The sequence below is a fragment of the Osmerus eperlanus genome, chromosome 13, assembly GCF_963692335.1.
Source record: "Osmerus eperlanus chromosome 13, fOsmEpe2.1, whole genome shotgun sequence".
Lineage (NCBI taxonomy): Eukaryota > Metazoa > Chordata > Actinopteri > Osmeriformes > Osmeridae > Osmerus > Osmerus eperlanus.
In genome coordinates, this window is record NC_085030.1 from 9,457,399 (window position 1) to 9,472,457 (window position 15,059).

Genomic DNA, 15,059 nt, shown 5'->3' on the forward strand with positions numbered 1-15,059 from the left:
TCCACTACCTGGGTTCCTCAAAGGCACACTGGTGTGTGCTTCCCCTCTCCCATGCCCTGGTGCTCCCTGCCATGTGGCTACTGATATGCAAAGGCCATCAAAAACTCCCAAACTTCTGAAGAAACAAAATGACACAAGATCGCATTGCTAGTTGCTGCAGCTTGCTAGTGTGTACTATGTGTGGACATCATGCTGGCTCATCATTGGCTTGGACAAATAGAAGAACTGACTACAGTTTAAAGGCTGTGTTTTAAACCACTTAGCCCTGCTTCTGTGTCTGTACCTCTAAACTTCCCTGCACTGGCCCTACACTGTAGGGTCAGCACCACACCAAATCCCATTTGTCCCAAGCACTAATGTCACGGCCTTAAAGCAACATATCATGGTGGGGGAGAAAGCTGGCTCCAACTGTAATTGAAATGGCCCAGGGGGATTTCCTTGGTTCTGGTTGGGTCTTCATCACCCCACCCCTCCACCCGACATCCATCACTCTAGCGCTGGACCCTGAGGTGTTCTTGTAATGTGGAGAGGTTAACAGCGAGATCGCCATACATTCGCCCACTTACTGCTCCCCGAAGCACACCTTTGCGGACCCCCTGCACCTGTACATACAGTATGACACGAGCAGAAAAACTGCATACGCCGTCATGTCAAGTATATGTATTCATTTAGCTGCCATGTGCCAAGTAGCATTAGCTTGAGAGCACCAACTCAGACACGCTCAGCAAAGGATGGACTTCAGTGGGGATGTGATCAGAAACGCCTTTCTTCCTTCAGATGTGGAGTTCACAGGCTTGATTACACAGCCCCCTCGCGACGTATCCTACTACAGATAAAATTAAACACCCGCGATTACATACCGCTTTGAAATACCCTGGACCACAATCAATGTGATCACCCCTTTTTTATAACATAAAATCGTCCTCAAAAGATGGAGATGAATTCATAGAACAACTATTCAAGTGATATATCTCAACAATCATTCAATGTTACTAATGAAATGTGATGTGTTGAGAGACAGCAAAGACAACAGGCACTCGGGGGGTCTGCTGGTTCTATCTTGGTCATATGTAAGAGACTCAGCTCTAAGGGCATTTTGATCAAAGGCTGCATAGCATTCTTTTACAAGTGCTCAAAATGCATTCTGTTGAATGTAAATCATTAAGTATCAATATTAAAAAGTAACGTATCATTTCTAACAGATCGAATGCGATGAGGCAGCAAGAGAGAAGAAGCTAATATATCTACTTTATAGCGTGCTGTTTTGAGCATATCCATCTGGCTCTCCATGTACATGAAAGCTGCCAGTTGCCCTTGCCAAGAAGTGGAGGACAGTAAGGGAGCCATCCTAGTTGATCTCTGATGACTCAGATCTGAATGGAAGATCAGAAGAAAGGGGGAAAAAGTTGGGGTCACCCCCCTGAAAGGATGGCAAAGTCCCTTGCGGGTACTGGGCTTGCAAGACTTTGCCCCATCTTCAATCGCTCCAACACCCCACCACAGAAAAACGTAGAGAAGTGGATTTTGAATGACAAACACAAAGGATTCACTTTGCGTTGCCCTTTTGCAACACACGGAGCCACAACTATGGACCTCCTCTCTGCGAGTCTCCTGTTGACTTGTTTTTGCATCCTGCCATGAAATATCCATTGTAAGTCTCGTAGGCAACCTCCTGTGCTGATTGGCTCAGAGAAGACCTTTAAAGTCTCCATGGCTTCCCAAAGACTGGCAACTGTCAGAAACAGCTCTTATGTAAGGAATGGATAATGAATGAAAAAAGATGGATATGTTTTGGGGAACCATCCACAGGGGTAAAGTGGAATGCATCAAAAGAGCAAAATGCATTAGATACTGCGATGGGCGTGGTCTTCTTCCCCTCCATGCTGCCTCAACGCTGCTTCTACGATATCCCTTTTTTCGGGGGAAACCTGGACTTGCGACAATAGTAGTCAGAATCAGAGAGCTGGGTGTTTGAGGGGCTTGAGCTTAAGTTGACAGTGGAGCCCCAGTTGGGGAGTGTGAATAGAGGGCTGTTTTAATAAGGCTTGGTACCAGCTGAGCTACACAGGGGGCTGGCACCACCACTGACACCAAAACACTGCACTGCAGATGAAGATGAGAGAGAAATCGGAGGGATCAGTCTGACCATGTCATAAGATCAGAACACAGTTGCTTTCTGCTCTCCGAATCTCTGCTTTGCCATTCGCCAAATCCTCCAAATGATTCCGCTCCTGTTTAACTGTAATTGTTGCATTGTCTTACATAAGAGACCTTCCACTGGCTGCCGCGGTTTTAGAAAGCGCATTGATAAGCGAAGTGTAACAGATTACCTTGTGAATGTTCTTAAGAAATGTCACGTGACTCAGTGATACACTTCTTGAGTAATATTTCCCACTGACTCTAGCGTTTCATCTCTTTGACAAGCGGATTACGTATTGTACAACCTAACCTTTACAATCAACGTCCCTGCCTTTCCACAACCACCCTCATTACACATTGTTAGCATCAGAGTTGCATGTGTGCCAAGCCCCTGAGACACTCACTTGCTCTATTTGGAAAGGGAATGAGAGTGAAAATGAATGAAACAACTGGTGACAGAGCAGAGAGCTGCTGCATCCAGTTTACTGTGTGGAACTGTCATTTTTTGTGGGCAGGAGGCAAAGACCAAAAATACAGTAGATGGGAACAAATAAGCGGAGCCTGCTGTATGATTGGGGAGAATAAAGTGGAGGACACCTACCTGCCGAGAAACCACACTGAAGAGAAGGCACAGATTAGGGGGCCAGTGTGAAGGAGTCATGGAGGGTGAAGTTAGCTGAGAGGAGAGACAGATGAGAGAGAGGAATGAGAGGAGGTGGCAAAAAAGAGGGGGTGTGCAAGGGATGGATGAAAAGAAAGCGAGTTGGGGGGTAACAACACTACTGGCTTGACCTGGGGAGGATGGAAAAAAACAGGGATCCAATTAAAATCACACTTGGTTGGCCTCACTCCCCCCTTACCACGGCGACGCAGCCACGGACCGGCGCTGGTGTAACCACGCCGACGCAGCCACGCACCAGCGCTGGTGTAACCACGCGGGCTGTAGGTTGAGTAGAATGGTAGGGAGTGGACACACATCAACGCTTAAACAGGAAGTGGAATAATGATGAGGTGATGCAGCCCATCTACAGCCCTGTTGCGACAAAGCAGACCACCCTCCGGTGCACTGATGGAACCTGTCCGTACATCCCGGTATGGTGTCACAGAGAACTGGGCACTATATACAGGCCAAACGAGCAGTGATTCAGTGGATGGTCATACGAACGCGAAAAAGAGCTCTACGTATGCATCCCAAAACCGCTGTTAATTCTTGTTGCTAGGCAGAGTGCACACGAGTAAAAATGGCGGACATTAAACAGCAAACTGGGAGGAGGGCCCATCATCCAGTAGAGGTTGTGATTAGCGGGGGGAGGGAAGGGTGTGGTTGAGCTTGGTGGTTATGGAATATTGCCATTGCTTTGTCAGTGAAAAGAATCTAGAGCTGAATATGTATGTGCTTTCTGTATAGAGTAATTGTGGGTATTAGTGACGAGAAAAATCTCATTTCAGGGTATTCCGTTCTGGCCTTGCTGTGTATATATTCCAACTGCGCTTGCATAACAGATCAAATGGAGAAATAGATTTTTTCATGCTAAAGAAATAGACATTTTGTAGGCCACAATTATGAACACAATGGAATCGCTGTCTTCCCCCAAACAAAATGTTTTCAGAGAGAAGATCTGACATTTTGAATGGGAAAAGAGAAATATCTATTGTGATTTAATAGAGATGTCATAGTTTTTTTGCTGAGGTTTAGTTAAGATGAGCTTTGGGTTGAAAGAAATGCTGCAGCTTTGCCTCTATGCCTTAGAATGGTTGTAATCACAACACGTACTGGAGTGCCATTTATTATGAACCTGTGACAAGCTTATGATACAGAGAATAAGTATAAGAAATCTCATTTATCTGCTTTATTGTATTTTGGATTACCTTTGACATTTGAAAGGTAAAACTACTAATAATAAGTCACAAATCAGCTGCGTGGAAACAGTAACGGATGTCATTTTGATGACTGTATATGACTTCCCTGTGCAAAGAGTTGTATTGACCTGAGAGCTGAGGGTGGAGCGTGAGGAGACAATGTAGCTCCTTAAGTAGTTACGACCCTCTCACAAAACCAAACAGTCTCACGTCCAGCCACCCAAACTGTCTGTCTTATCTTGGGGAGGGATCCTCGTGGTGTGCCTGGCTGGACGACAGTCCAAGCAGATGGCTCTGGACTCTGACACGCTTGAGTATTTATTTCCCTCGGCTGACATGGAGGGCGGAAACCCAGCCGTGGTCGAACTCAGTGGGGTTTGCAGAAGACCGCATCAAAACACTCTTCTTTTTTTTGTGTATGACATACTGTACACTAATGCAGCACACTTCCGCTCAGATGAAAGTCCCTACAAGTGTATCCCCTTTTGTAAAGTGCTTCCATGTAAGGAACTAGACTGTGTATGCTGAGGTAGTGACGGCTAAGGTACTAGAAACTGCAAATAGGTAAAAAGTGTGCAGAACCAACACGGCTCCCGTCCAAAATAAAGGACTTTTTTACGTGTCACTATTCTTACTTAGCAATTTTGTCCAGGTAGTCAGGAACATCCCCACCAACCCACTAGAAATAAGCGGCTTAGTTAGCTGAGCCTAATTCTGTGGTCACTGGTTTTCAGCCACTCCCTTTTACGTTCTTACTTCATAGAATATTTTGAGTGTAAATAATGTATTTGCGGTGTACTAAAATGTTCAATACATCACTCAAAATCATGATGAGAACATGTATTGCAATACGCCATAAGTCATTGCATAAGCCTTGTGTTGCCAAGGTCATAACTAAAAGCATCCTCTGTACAATGTAATTCTTAAACTGCTGTCATGCATGTTTCAGTAATATATAGGAGTGTTCAGCCTTGCTGTAATGCGATGTGGTCAAACTTTTGTTTTCAATGTAATTTGTCTATATAACTAAAATCTAACAGACTCACACAAGAAAATACAGACTTGAAGAACTGTCAGGTGGAGTGGTAGTAAGGCTTTTGGAACAACACATGAAACGCATTGTTTAGAGACCAATAGGATGACTGGAATAACAAAAAAATACTAGATTCTTTATTCAACTGTGTAAATGTCATACGTTTTGATTTTGACGAGCATGTGAGCAAAATATGGCAATTTTTGACAGATGCAGCTTATAATCATCTAAAATCATAAACAAGCTAGAAATGTCGACATTTAAATACATAATGTCAGTGATACCTGACTTTTTCTGATTAATATAAAATAGGTGGTTGTTGGCCTATGTCTTACCTTAAACAAATCACAACTTCATTGAGCGTGGGCCTAAGCCATAGGTAGTGACCATGCTTGGCATTCGCTGTACAATGACATGTGGCCTGTGGAATATTACTGAAGGATAAACTACATTTTTCCCCAACAAACCGGAACTGAATATACCTAGCTAGTCACTCTGAGATAAACAAAGGGTGCATAATCTGAGAGATGTCATTGTGGCAATTTTGCATATTTTCCTTGCCCAAGGCATTGATTGGTCTAAATCACATAAGGCTTGATCAAAGAAAATACACTTTAATGAAATATTGAATGCATAATTATTTTACAGTATGTACAGTATAATTCTAATTTAACATATTAATTATCATCCATGGATTGTGCTCTCAACTGATTGTGCTCCCCAAAAAACTTTCAAACAAGAGTGCATAAAATATACATATGCACAGAAGCTTGGGTGTATGGGGGTGTGGGGGGGTTGTCTTCCTTGATAAACTATACTCAATTCTTGCTTGGAATAAAGCAAAGCAGCTGAACTCTTTATAATGCACACTGCTTTCATCCGTTAACATGATATTTAACAAATCTGTGAAAGAGCTCACAAGCACTTCACCGAGGCACAAACCCTTATGAACCATGGGCTACAAACTGAACTTGACGCAAAAATGATGCTTAAATGATACTTTTTATTTTCATTTTCTGACTTACATTTAGAAGTGCATGATTAATGCATGTTTCCTTTCCGACAATACAATACCCTAAATTTACATTCAACGAAATACACTTTCCTTGCCTGCACACAATACTTCCTTTTGTAATATTTCTGCTACTTTATCTCTTAGGAGCCCTACAGCCTATATACAGCAAACATTCCCACTGAAATCCCATTCTCGTTTTTATTTAAGTATTGGTTACTGGTTATCATGTAAATGATAATCAGAAACATGATATAGCTTTATAGTTATGTTTTGCAATTTGAACAACCCAACAGAGGAACGATGATTGTTTATTGTACACGTGTTACATAGGCACGTCTCACAATTGATTCAAGCCGAGCCTACAATAGGTCTATCTGCGTCACAACAATTAAAGCTTACCATGACAAATTTTTCAACGCTGTATAGCCTTTTTTTACTATGACGTATAATAACTTCAACGTGGCATACATTTTCATAAACAACCACAGTAAATACAGTAAATAATATGTAACCTCACTATACCAATTATTTCATTACAAAAGGTCCATATTCAGGCATTTATTATGAGGGCAATACCATAATATGCTGACATTCAAATCGAAGATATGTTGTTATTACACTGCTTTGGTGAGAAAGTATCCACGCCACTATGACACGTATACCACCCATTTACAATACTTTTCTGAAATGTAGAGCCGGACGTAAAAGTTCTGGAGCTCTGAGCAAAATTATGGCCTGCTTGGCTGCATGGGTACTGAGGCTCGGGCCTGTAACTACTCCGTTGTATCAACAATGGATCCAGGAGAGGCTGTGACCTGTGTGTGGAGTAGTCCAAACTGTTGTCGAATGTGTGATGGAAACGTGACCTCAGAGATGACTCCTCACGAATCTCTGGGGATAAGGAATCTTGAGATGAGGTGAGGGGCAGCACGCGAGTCACGGTGTTGGAAGTGGATGGGACTGTTTGAGCTTGCTCCGCTATTTCAGGTGACCTGGCTTCTGAAAGGCGCACCCTGTCCTCTGAGCGCCCATCAATGCTTTTGGCCATGTAGGACTTGCAGTGTAACTTCATGTGCTTTCGAAGGGAGCTTGGGTGGGTGTAACACTTCTCACACCCTCTGACCTTGCACATGTAGGGTTTATCACTGGAGTGAACGTGAGAATGCTTCTTTCGGTCACTGCTGTTTGCAAACCTCCGATTGCAGCCCTCGAACTCACATTTAAAAGGTTTTTCACCTAAACATGCAAAGAGAGAAATGACCGCTTGTTACCATGTACCATGTTCTGCATGTGGTGAAAGACTGGTTAAACCCCCATCAGATTATATGTTTATTCCGACATATTTGTCTGACCTGTTCATGTAAAAATGAAAGGTCTCAATGTGACATGGGTTCTGTATTCTAACCAAGTATTTAACAGCACACAGAGAATTCCAAAAAGGCAGTAATAGGCTCACTGGTTACATCACGGCTAATGAATAACATATCAACATATTGTAATGAGTGAAGCTGTGTAAAAATAAAGGTAATCCTAGGCAACATCACTATGATTGTGATTTACCTCAAGAGTATTCACAGGCTAAAGAAAGGAGGGCCATTATGTGCTAGATTGCCAAACTGAAGGGAGATGAATGCAATATTTATCAGCATGTGTTACACAATGTTATAACAACTCTGTCCTATTCAGACTTTCATAAGGTGAGGAAGTATAATATAATATGAATCCTAAACCTACTGTCATTGAACATTTGAATATTGGCCTCAGCTAGTCAAAGCATGATTATCATCTCAGAATACAAAAGCATATAATCTGAATTTAACCAAAATGTCTGACGAATGACAGTTTGTAATTGATGTGCAGCTCAATTGAAGACAAATCTATTCCAACAAGTCATGGTAAAACTAATGTTAACAAATCAATTCCACAGTATAGGCAACAAAGATATATGTTTGTGTGTGTGTGTGTGTGTGTGTGTGTGTGTGTGTGTGTGTGTGTGTGTGTGTGTGTGTGTGTGTGTGTGTGTGTGTGTGTGTGTGTGTGTGTGTTATCAATATATCTTATGATGCAGACTTCTTATTGATAAAAATATACTAAGACAAAAATTAAATTATTCAATGCTCAACTACATTCGTTTTACTTGGTATTTGCAATGGCAAAAAATATTGCCTTTTTTAAGTATTTGTAAAGCACATACGTTTTGCTTAAGCATTTAAATCCAGTTGATCTCTGCGAAAAAGCTGACTTCGACTACAAAGGCACTGTGTTGTTTATACCTCATAACCTACTTGGCGCTTGAGCTCTTTACTAGCCTTGTGCCTGCGCGAGCGCAGAAGAGAATCGTCCCAACTGAGACTGCAACTGAGCGAATCGTGAAAGCTACGTCACAACTCTCTGGTGTCCCAGCATTTATTTATATATTTCGCTGAATGAGTGGGAGCGGCACCCAAACAACTGGGCCTGTATCAGCCTTACTACAGGGTCTCTGTCGAACTATTTTCACTCCCTCACGTCTCTCATTCTTGATGAGTGCAATTACGGCGGCAAAACAGCCATTTTTTCATATAAAGAATTGCTAGTTGCATACAGTATGCACACAATAAAACACCATATTTTATGAATAATAACTGTATACAAATACTATTATATGAAATAAAAATATCTGAAATAAAATAACATTCAATAATAACAATTTAAAGATAGGTTACTCTATAAGTGATTTCCCGTAAACATGAACTGTTACCGTAACAATCAAAAGTTGTGAAATCTATATTTCAGTGTCAAGAACATTAAATACTATATTTTACTAGTCATTTTTCCTCAAATACAATTCTGTAAAAATATCAACTCCTAGTTTTTTGGTACATAAGGTAACTTAGCCTACTGTGCTCGCACAGAATTAAAAGTTTATAAATACGACATTAAAATATTATTATCGATTACCTATCAACGATTGTCGAAACCTAGGTGGATATTTTACATGAACATAATCTGAAGTTTATAAATACGACATTAAAATATTATTATCGATTACCTATCAACGATTGTCGAAACCTAGGTGGATATTATACATATGTGTACCCTTGTAATCTTACAATTATTGTTGTTTGTACTAGGCTATTCGTTATAATATTATTACAATACAATACAATTTAACAATTTGTTATGTTATTATTATTAAAGTCACTGTTGTTACTAACCTGTGTGTGTCCTCTTGTGGATCTTGAGATTCTCTGACCTTGCAAAAACTTTTTCACAGCCGTGGAAAGGGCACGGAAAGGGCTTTTCCCCTGTGTGTACTCTGACGTGGTTTACCAGCTTGTATTTGGCTTTGAAAGGCTTTCTTTCCCTCGGACAATTCTCCCAGTGACACACGTATTCAGAGTGTTCTGGTCCTCCGACATGCTCCACTGTCACATGGGTGACAAGTTCATACATGGTCCCGAAAGTTCTGGCGCAGAGCTGCTTCCCGACCCCCTCTTGGCCGTCACTCCACTTACACACCAGCTCGTGCTTGAGGCTTTGCTTAGAGCATCTGAGGAAAGCGTCACCCCCTCCACGTTGAATTGCCATGTTCAGCGGTTTATACAGACCGAGAAACTGGGTGACAAGTTGTTGGCTGTTTCCCCTTGGGCCACTTATACTTTGACCGTAATGATGCGTCCGAGAGAGGATATCCCCAGGTAGACCCAACATCACTTGGCTTCCGAGGTCTCGGGTTGCGTCGGTGGAGCCATGGGCCTGCTCGTGATAAGCGGTGAAAAAAGCGTGGCTTCTGGTATCTCTATAGCTCGGGAGGTCACGATACCTCCCAATCCCGCCATGTTGGTTCGTTCTTGATGCCAGTTGATCAGTGACGGGTGGCATGCCGGCTCCAGAAAGATTGGCTCCAATGATAATGCCCCTAGGGCTGTGTTCTAACCGGTGGCTGGGGTATCCAGAGTCTGAAAAATGGGGAACCGAATGGTCAACATATGCACTGGACCTCGTCTCGGGGTAGTCTCGCAAATTGTGCGAGGGGCAGAGTTTTAAGGAACTGCCAGTGGGGTGCCCCATGTGCTCCCCTGCCAAAGGTGGCAGCCCCACGCTGGGATCAGTATTGCTCTCCCCGGGGTTGACGCAAGAAAGAGGGCAGCCACTAAACCTCGACAGGCTTGTCATGTTTTGTTGTGAGTTTGGCTGTGAGTTTGCAAAATCAACCAAATTAGTGCTCAAGATTTACCTAGAAATCTTGTTTCCATTTTCCCTGCTGTATATCATCTGCATGTGAAATTCTTGGCCGTGAACTTCGCAGGAGCAGGAACCAGACTCAAGTTCGTTGAAGTTGGTGTGAGTCCCATGCCGTTCACTTTGCCCTCTTGATTTGTGGCAATAACCGTGGTAGTAAAAATGCTTCGAAACAGGCCATGGAGCAATATAAAAGCACAGCAGGCAAACCTGCTTTTAAAAAAGGGCGCTTTGGGATTGGTTGGAATGTGCTATGATTGACAGGCCATGGGTTTGTTTTAAAAGGGACACGCAGGCGTTCACTGCACGACTCCGTTTTCAAATATCGCAGAGAAAATGCTTTGAAATGTGCCGCGTATACACTGCCAAATATTGGTGCCTCTTTAACTTCAGGCGCCATATTACAACGCCTTAAAGTTCGACATTATTTATATTGCTTATACTGTCTGATAGAACATAACTGTCAAGCTATCGATGCAATCTGATATAGACCAAAAACAACCCAAACATATGACAATGACATCTTACGTATAATTGTTGAACCAAGTTGTTGATACGGAATCGAGACATAAGAGTCCCTATACATTTGCAAATGAAATAAATAAAGCCCCAGGTGTTCTTCATTTGGCTACATTCTTAAATATTGCCATGTAATTTGAAATAGCAAAGCATGTACAACCGTTTTCGATATTAAATCTGGTTGGTCTGCCCTGCTAAAACGTAAATCTTATGACTAAAAGGCTGTAAACAAGTGTTACGCAGCATCGACTCATGCAAGGATTGTGGTTCTCAAGGTACAGGATTCCTTTCTAATTCGTGTTACTTACATACGGTTAAATATGCTCACACTACCAATAATTAAATTAAAGGAGCTCCAACAAATATGCAACAAGTAGGCTATTTTCATAGCCTACGTATTGATCCACACTTTGGCTACGACCCCTTGGTCTGAAAATGACACTAAGGGGTTAATTTGTGGTGAGGATATACAGTTTTTTGTGACTGTCCCATTGAAATTCACAGACTATAATAGTTGGCATGTTCTGTACTGTTTGTGGATATTACAGCTGCATTTAGACAACTTTTCTGGATGACAACAGACATCTAAATTAATGCCACAGCCATTAACGTACCAAGGTAACAACAAAATAACAGCAAGGATGTAATTGTTTCCAGCGTAGCTTTCAATTTATTTATGGAAGAGCGACCTGGTTCAGTCAACATGTGATTTGATAGTCTATGCATGTATTAAAGTAGGCTGTGCAATTATAACACAATAAACTGAATAGTTCTGGGTCAAAACGTTTTTTAACGTTGAACCATTAATTAAGTAAGGCCATATTTGTGTATAAATGCAAAAAAATATTTTTCAAGATAGACTACAGCTTTGTCCAAAGTGACACTATAGTCTTACTACATGATAACTACAGCACCTGTTGTCCATTCGGTTGTGAAAAATACAGCTTGCCGCAAATGAGAGCTGAAATATGCTGTTGAAAAGTGCGTTGTCAAGAGTGGGTCCAACATTTCCAAAAAATAACTAAATAACTCACAATATTCTACTTCAATAACTGGATTAGGTAGCCACACATGGCCAGTAATTAAATAACACATTTTATACATTTGTGTTTTCATTCTTGTGTTAGACATTTAGAAATAATGGCAATTATCTATCATTCTAAATTGGACATAATTTTTCCTCCAACTCTTGGTTAGTTGTTCTTATGTCAATGTCCCAGTCCTATAGGCTGAAGGAAGCACACAGGGGCCCTTACTGGGGCATCAAGCCTAGGCCTATACTGCGGGTTGTAGGATTCAAAGGATTTACGTAATCTTCATCTTAACAGTAACACAGGACAATAATTCTGAGAAATAGGCTATTCATACTTTTTTATATGTATTTATCTGAAAACAGTCTTTATGAATGGGGCAGTCCTTCCTACCAAACCGTATCCCTACTTCACCTTTCCAGTCAGTTAATTTAGTAGGCTAATGGTTGAAGGGTGGCAACCTGATAACAATATCATGATTATGACTTAATGCTACAAATACAGCCAACAACGTTGATATGAGACTAGTCAAATTTTTGAGCATTTTACATTAACTTAAGCACCTTGTGAATACACATCTCATTACAACACATTATGCAACATAGCCAAATGTCTACTCATATGGAGGTATGGGTATACTTCAAATCATTAGAATAGTATCATTAATTTCAGCATAGAGATCGTTCAATCTGCAATTTTGAAGGAAATGGCACAAGGCTGCTAAAATTGATGAAAGTTAGTAATTTGCCTCTTATCTGTTAAAGAGTAAGCTCATAGAAATCCTCAACCTTCACACTCAAAGACATCATTACAAAGATTTGTGTCAGGTGCTGAGGACCACTGGCTTGTTATGATAAAACAATATTGAGGAACAGTCTAGCAGGTAAAAACTGCATGGTAATATTTTGAGTAATACCTTATATTTCAAACATACCATCAATCAAACATAAATGTGACCAAATACAAGTATATAGACAGTATCTGTGGTTTCATGGTACAGAATAAAAAGTAGAATGAATCAGACCAGACAATCTTTCAATCACATAAAAAATGTGACACTTCAACAGGGTCATTTAATAGACTTAATCCAAGAAGGTCAAAGCATCGTGACCTCAAACAACATTAGAGCGAAGTACTGCAATTGTTTGATTCAATATTAAAACAGTATTGTGACAGGATGTGAATGTGGTCTGTAATACATTGATAGGGTATCAATCTAACTTAAACAATCTATTTGCCTCCTCAACAATGTGCGATTATAGAAATTCGGGTTAAAATGGCACCCGTCGCCATGTTAGAAAGACGCCTCAGTACAGTTTTATGTACAATTGCACAACCGTGTACATCAACCTTCACTTGATAAAAATCTAGTGGTGCAAGATTGCCTGTAGACATAACATTGCCCAAGCACACCATTCATATTCTATGATATTGTGGCACTTTAAAGTATTCATAAGCTGGCAGCTTTATGGATCCATTTGAAGAGGGACATACCGTACCTACTGGTGCCGCATTCATTCTGTATGTATGTGTGAATGAGCGTGTGTATGTGTCTGTCTGTGAATAATATGATAATGAAGGATACCACATGTTACAGTATTACCATGACTTTATGAAATTTAGATGAATTAGCAGGTTTGGGGTGAAGCCATTTGCAGACAGATGCTCCAATAAACCACAGCAAGGAGTCAATTAACTTGTTGAGCCATATCACAGCAATTCTTATGAACAACTCACAGGCAGTAGAAGCCCATCCAGGAGAACTCACCTCTAGACCTCAACTGAGCATATACAGAAATATAGCTACTTTTTGTCTTTTAATGTGGTGTGTGTGTGGAAGGGAGGGGGGGGGTGGCTTGCTCAACATGAGGAATGGTAAGCCAAATTAGCACTAAAAGTATGTTTTTGAGATAGTTTACTACCAATGAAGGACTAATAAACTATGTTAGTCCTTCCTAAATCACCAACTAATAAGATGAAACGAGTATTGCATCTCTTTCGGCACAGTTACACTGCACTCATGCAGGTTGGAATTTAACCATGACATAGCCTTTAGTCTGCAAATACAGGACACATGTATCATTGTGGCTATCTACAAGAGGGCTTGTGTTGCTTTCATTCCATTGTCCTTGTACTGACATAGTCAGTAGACGATGAGGCTAAATAAGACCATGAGTCTGTGTAAAAAGTAACCTCAAGCAATGTACAAAAGCAGTGCTATGGATGGACTTTTAATATCCTGGTATACCAATCTTTCACTGATCATTCACTCTAGGAAGTGGTTAACATGAGTGAATGGTTTAAGAAATGTGATGGTAGGTTCAGTCTCTCTGTCACTGTAATTTCAAAACAATCGCAATGTCAATGCATCCAAGAGGCTGAGAATCATTCATGGTTTTGAAGGCCACTCAATTGATGAAGGCCAGTTAGGAAAATCATATCCATCATGTCCATATCAAACCAGAACAAAGTTACTTTCAAAGCTCTCTCTTTCTTTTTTTCCAATACAGACATGCATCTTGCATCAATGTAGAAACGTCCAAAAGCCTAGCAGAAATATATATTCCTTACAAAAACACCTATGTTTCCTAATTTAAAAAACCCTACTTGTCTATGACTGAAAAGTATCGCTCCCATTGATTTTATTTGTATTATTATATTTTATATTAAATCTTTTGCTGGACCAACGCATTCACAGTTTGCACAATATATATGTTTTGCAATGTAATTCACTGCAACGCGTAGTTGTTATCCAACTATTGTTTATCGCGTTTCAATGAAGTTTCTTCAATGAAGGCTCGTGCACATGCGGCACCTACGTCTGCTTAAATATGCAATTGATGGTCAGATTTAGCCTATCCTTCCAGTAGGCTATTTTGCCTATAGCCTACATTGTCAAACAAATATGAACTATCAAATACAGCTTGTAGTGTCCGGGAAGACACCATTGCTGATTGTAGGAAATCAACAGTCGTGAGTTTTTTAAAGTTTACGCATGTAGCCTATAGTCAAGAATGTCTATGATTCAAAGCGCATGCCCGATAGACGTTTAGGCTAAACCCGCTGAAGCATGATGCACGAAAATTTATCTTAAATTTATCTTTTTTCTAATTGAACAAATGTGGTCAAATTGAACATGAGCATCCAGAATTCAATATTTTAACGAATAGGTGTGGTTTGCTAATTTTAAAATGTTTTGAAACTTTGTAATTCTAGATTTTTTTTTTACCATAGCCCT

At 40.7% G+C, this 15,059-nt stretch overlaps 1 protein-coding gene and 1 long non-coding RNA gene across 2 annotated transcripts in view; both read right to left on the bottom strand.

Moving 5' to 3' along the window:
- LOC134032634 (uncharacterized) overlaps positions 1-15,059 on the bottom strand; it is a 73,161-nt gene that overhangs the window by 16,635 nt on the left and 41,467 nt on the right. The window lies entirely within an intron of this gene.
- On the bottom strand, positions 6,016-10,421 carry zic6 (zic family member 6). Its single transcript, XM_062476649.1, has 2 exons — positions 9,245-10,421; positions 6,016-7,283 (listed from the first exon to the last, which is right to left on the bottom strand). Exons 1-2 carry the CDS (start codon positions 10,203-10,205, stop codon positions 6,640-6,642), a joined length of 1,605 nt encoding a protein of 534 aa, XP_062332633.1. The 5' UTR covers positions 10,206-10,421; the 3' UTR covers positions 6,016-6,639.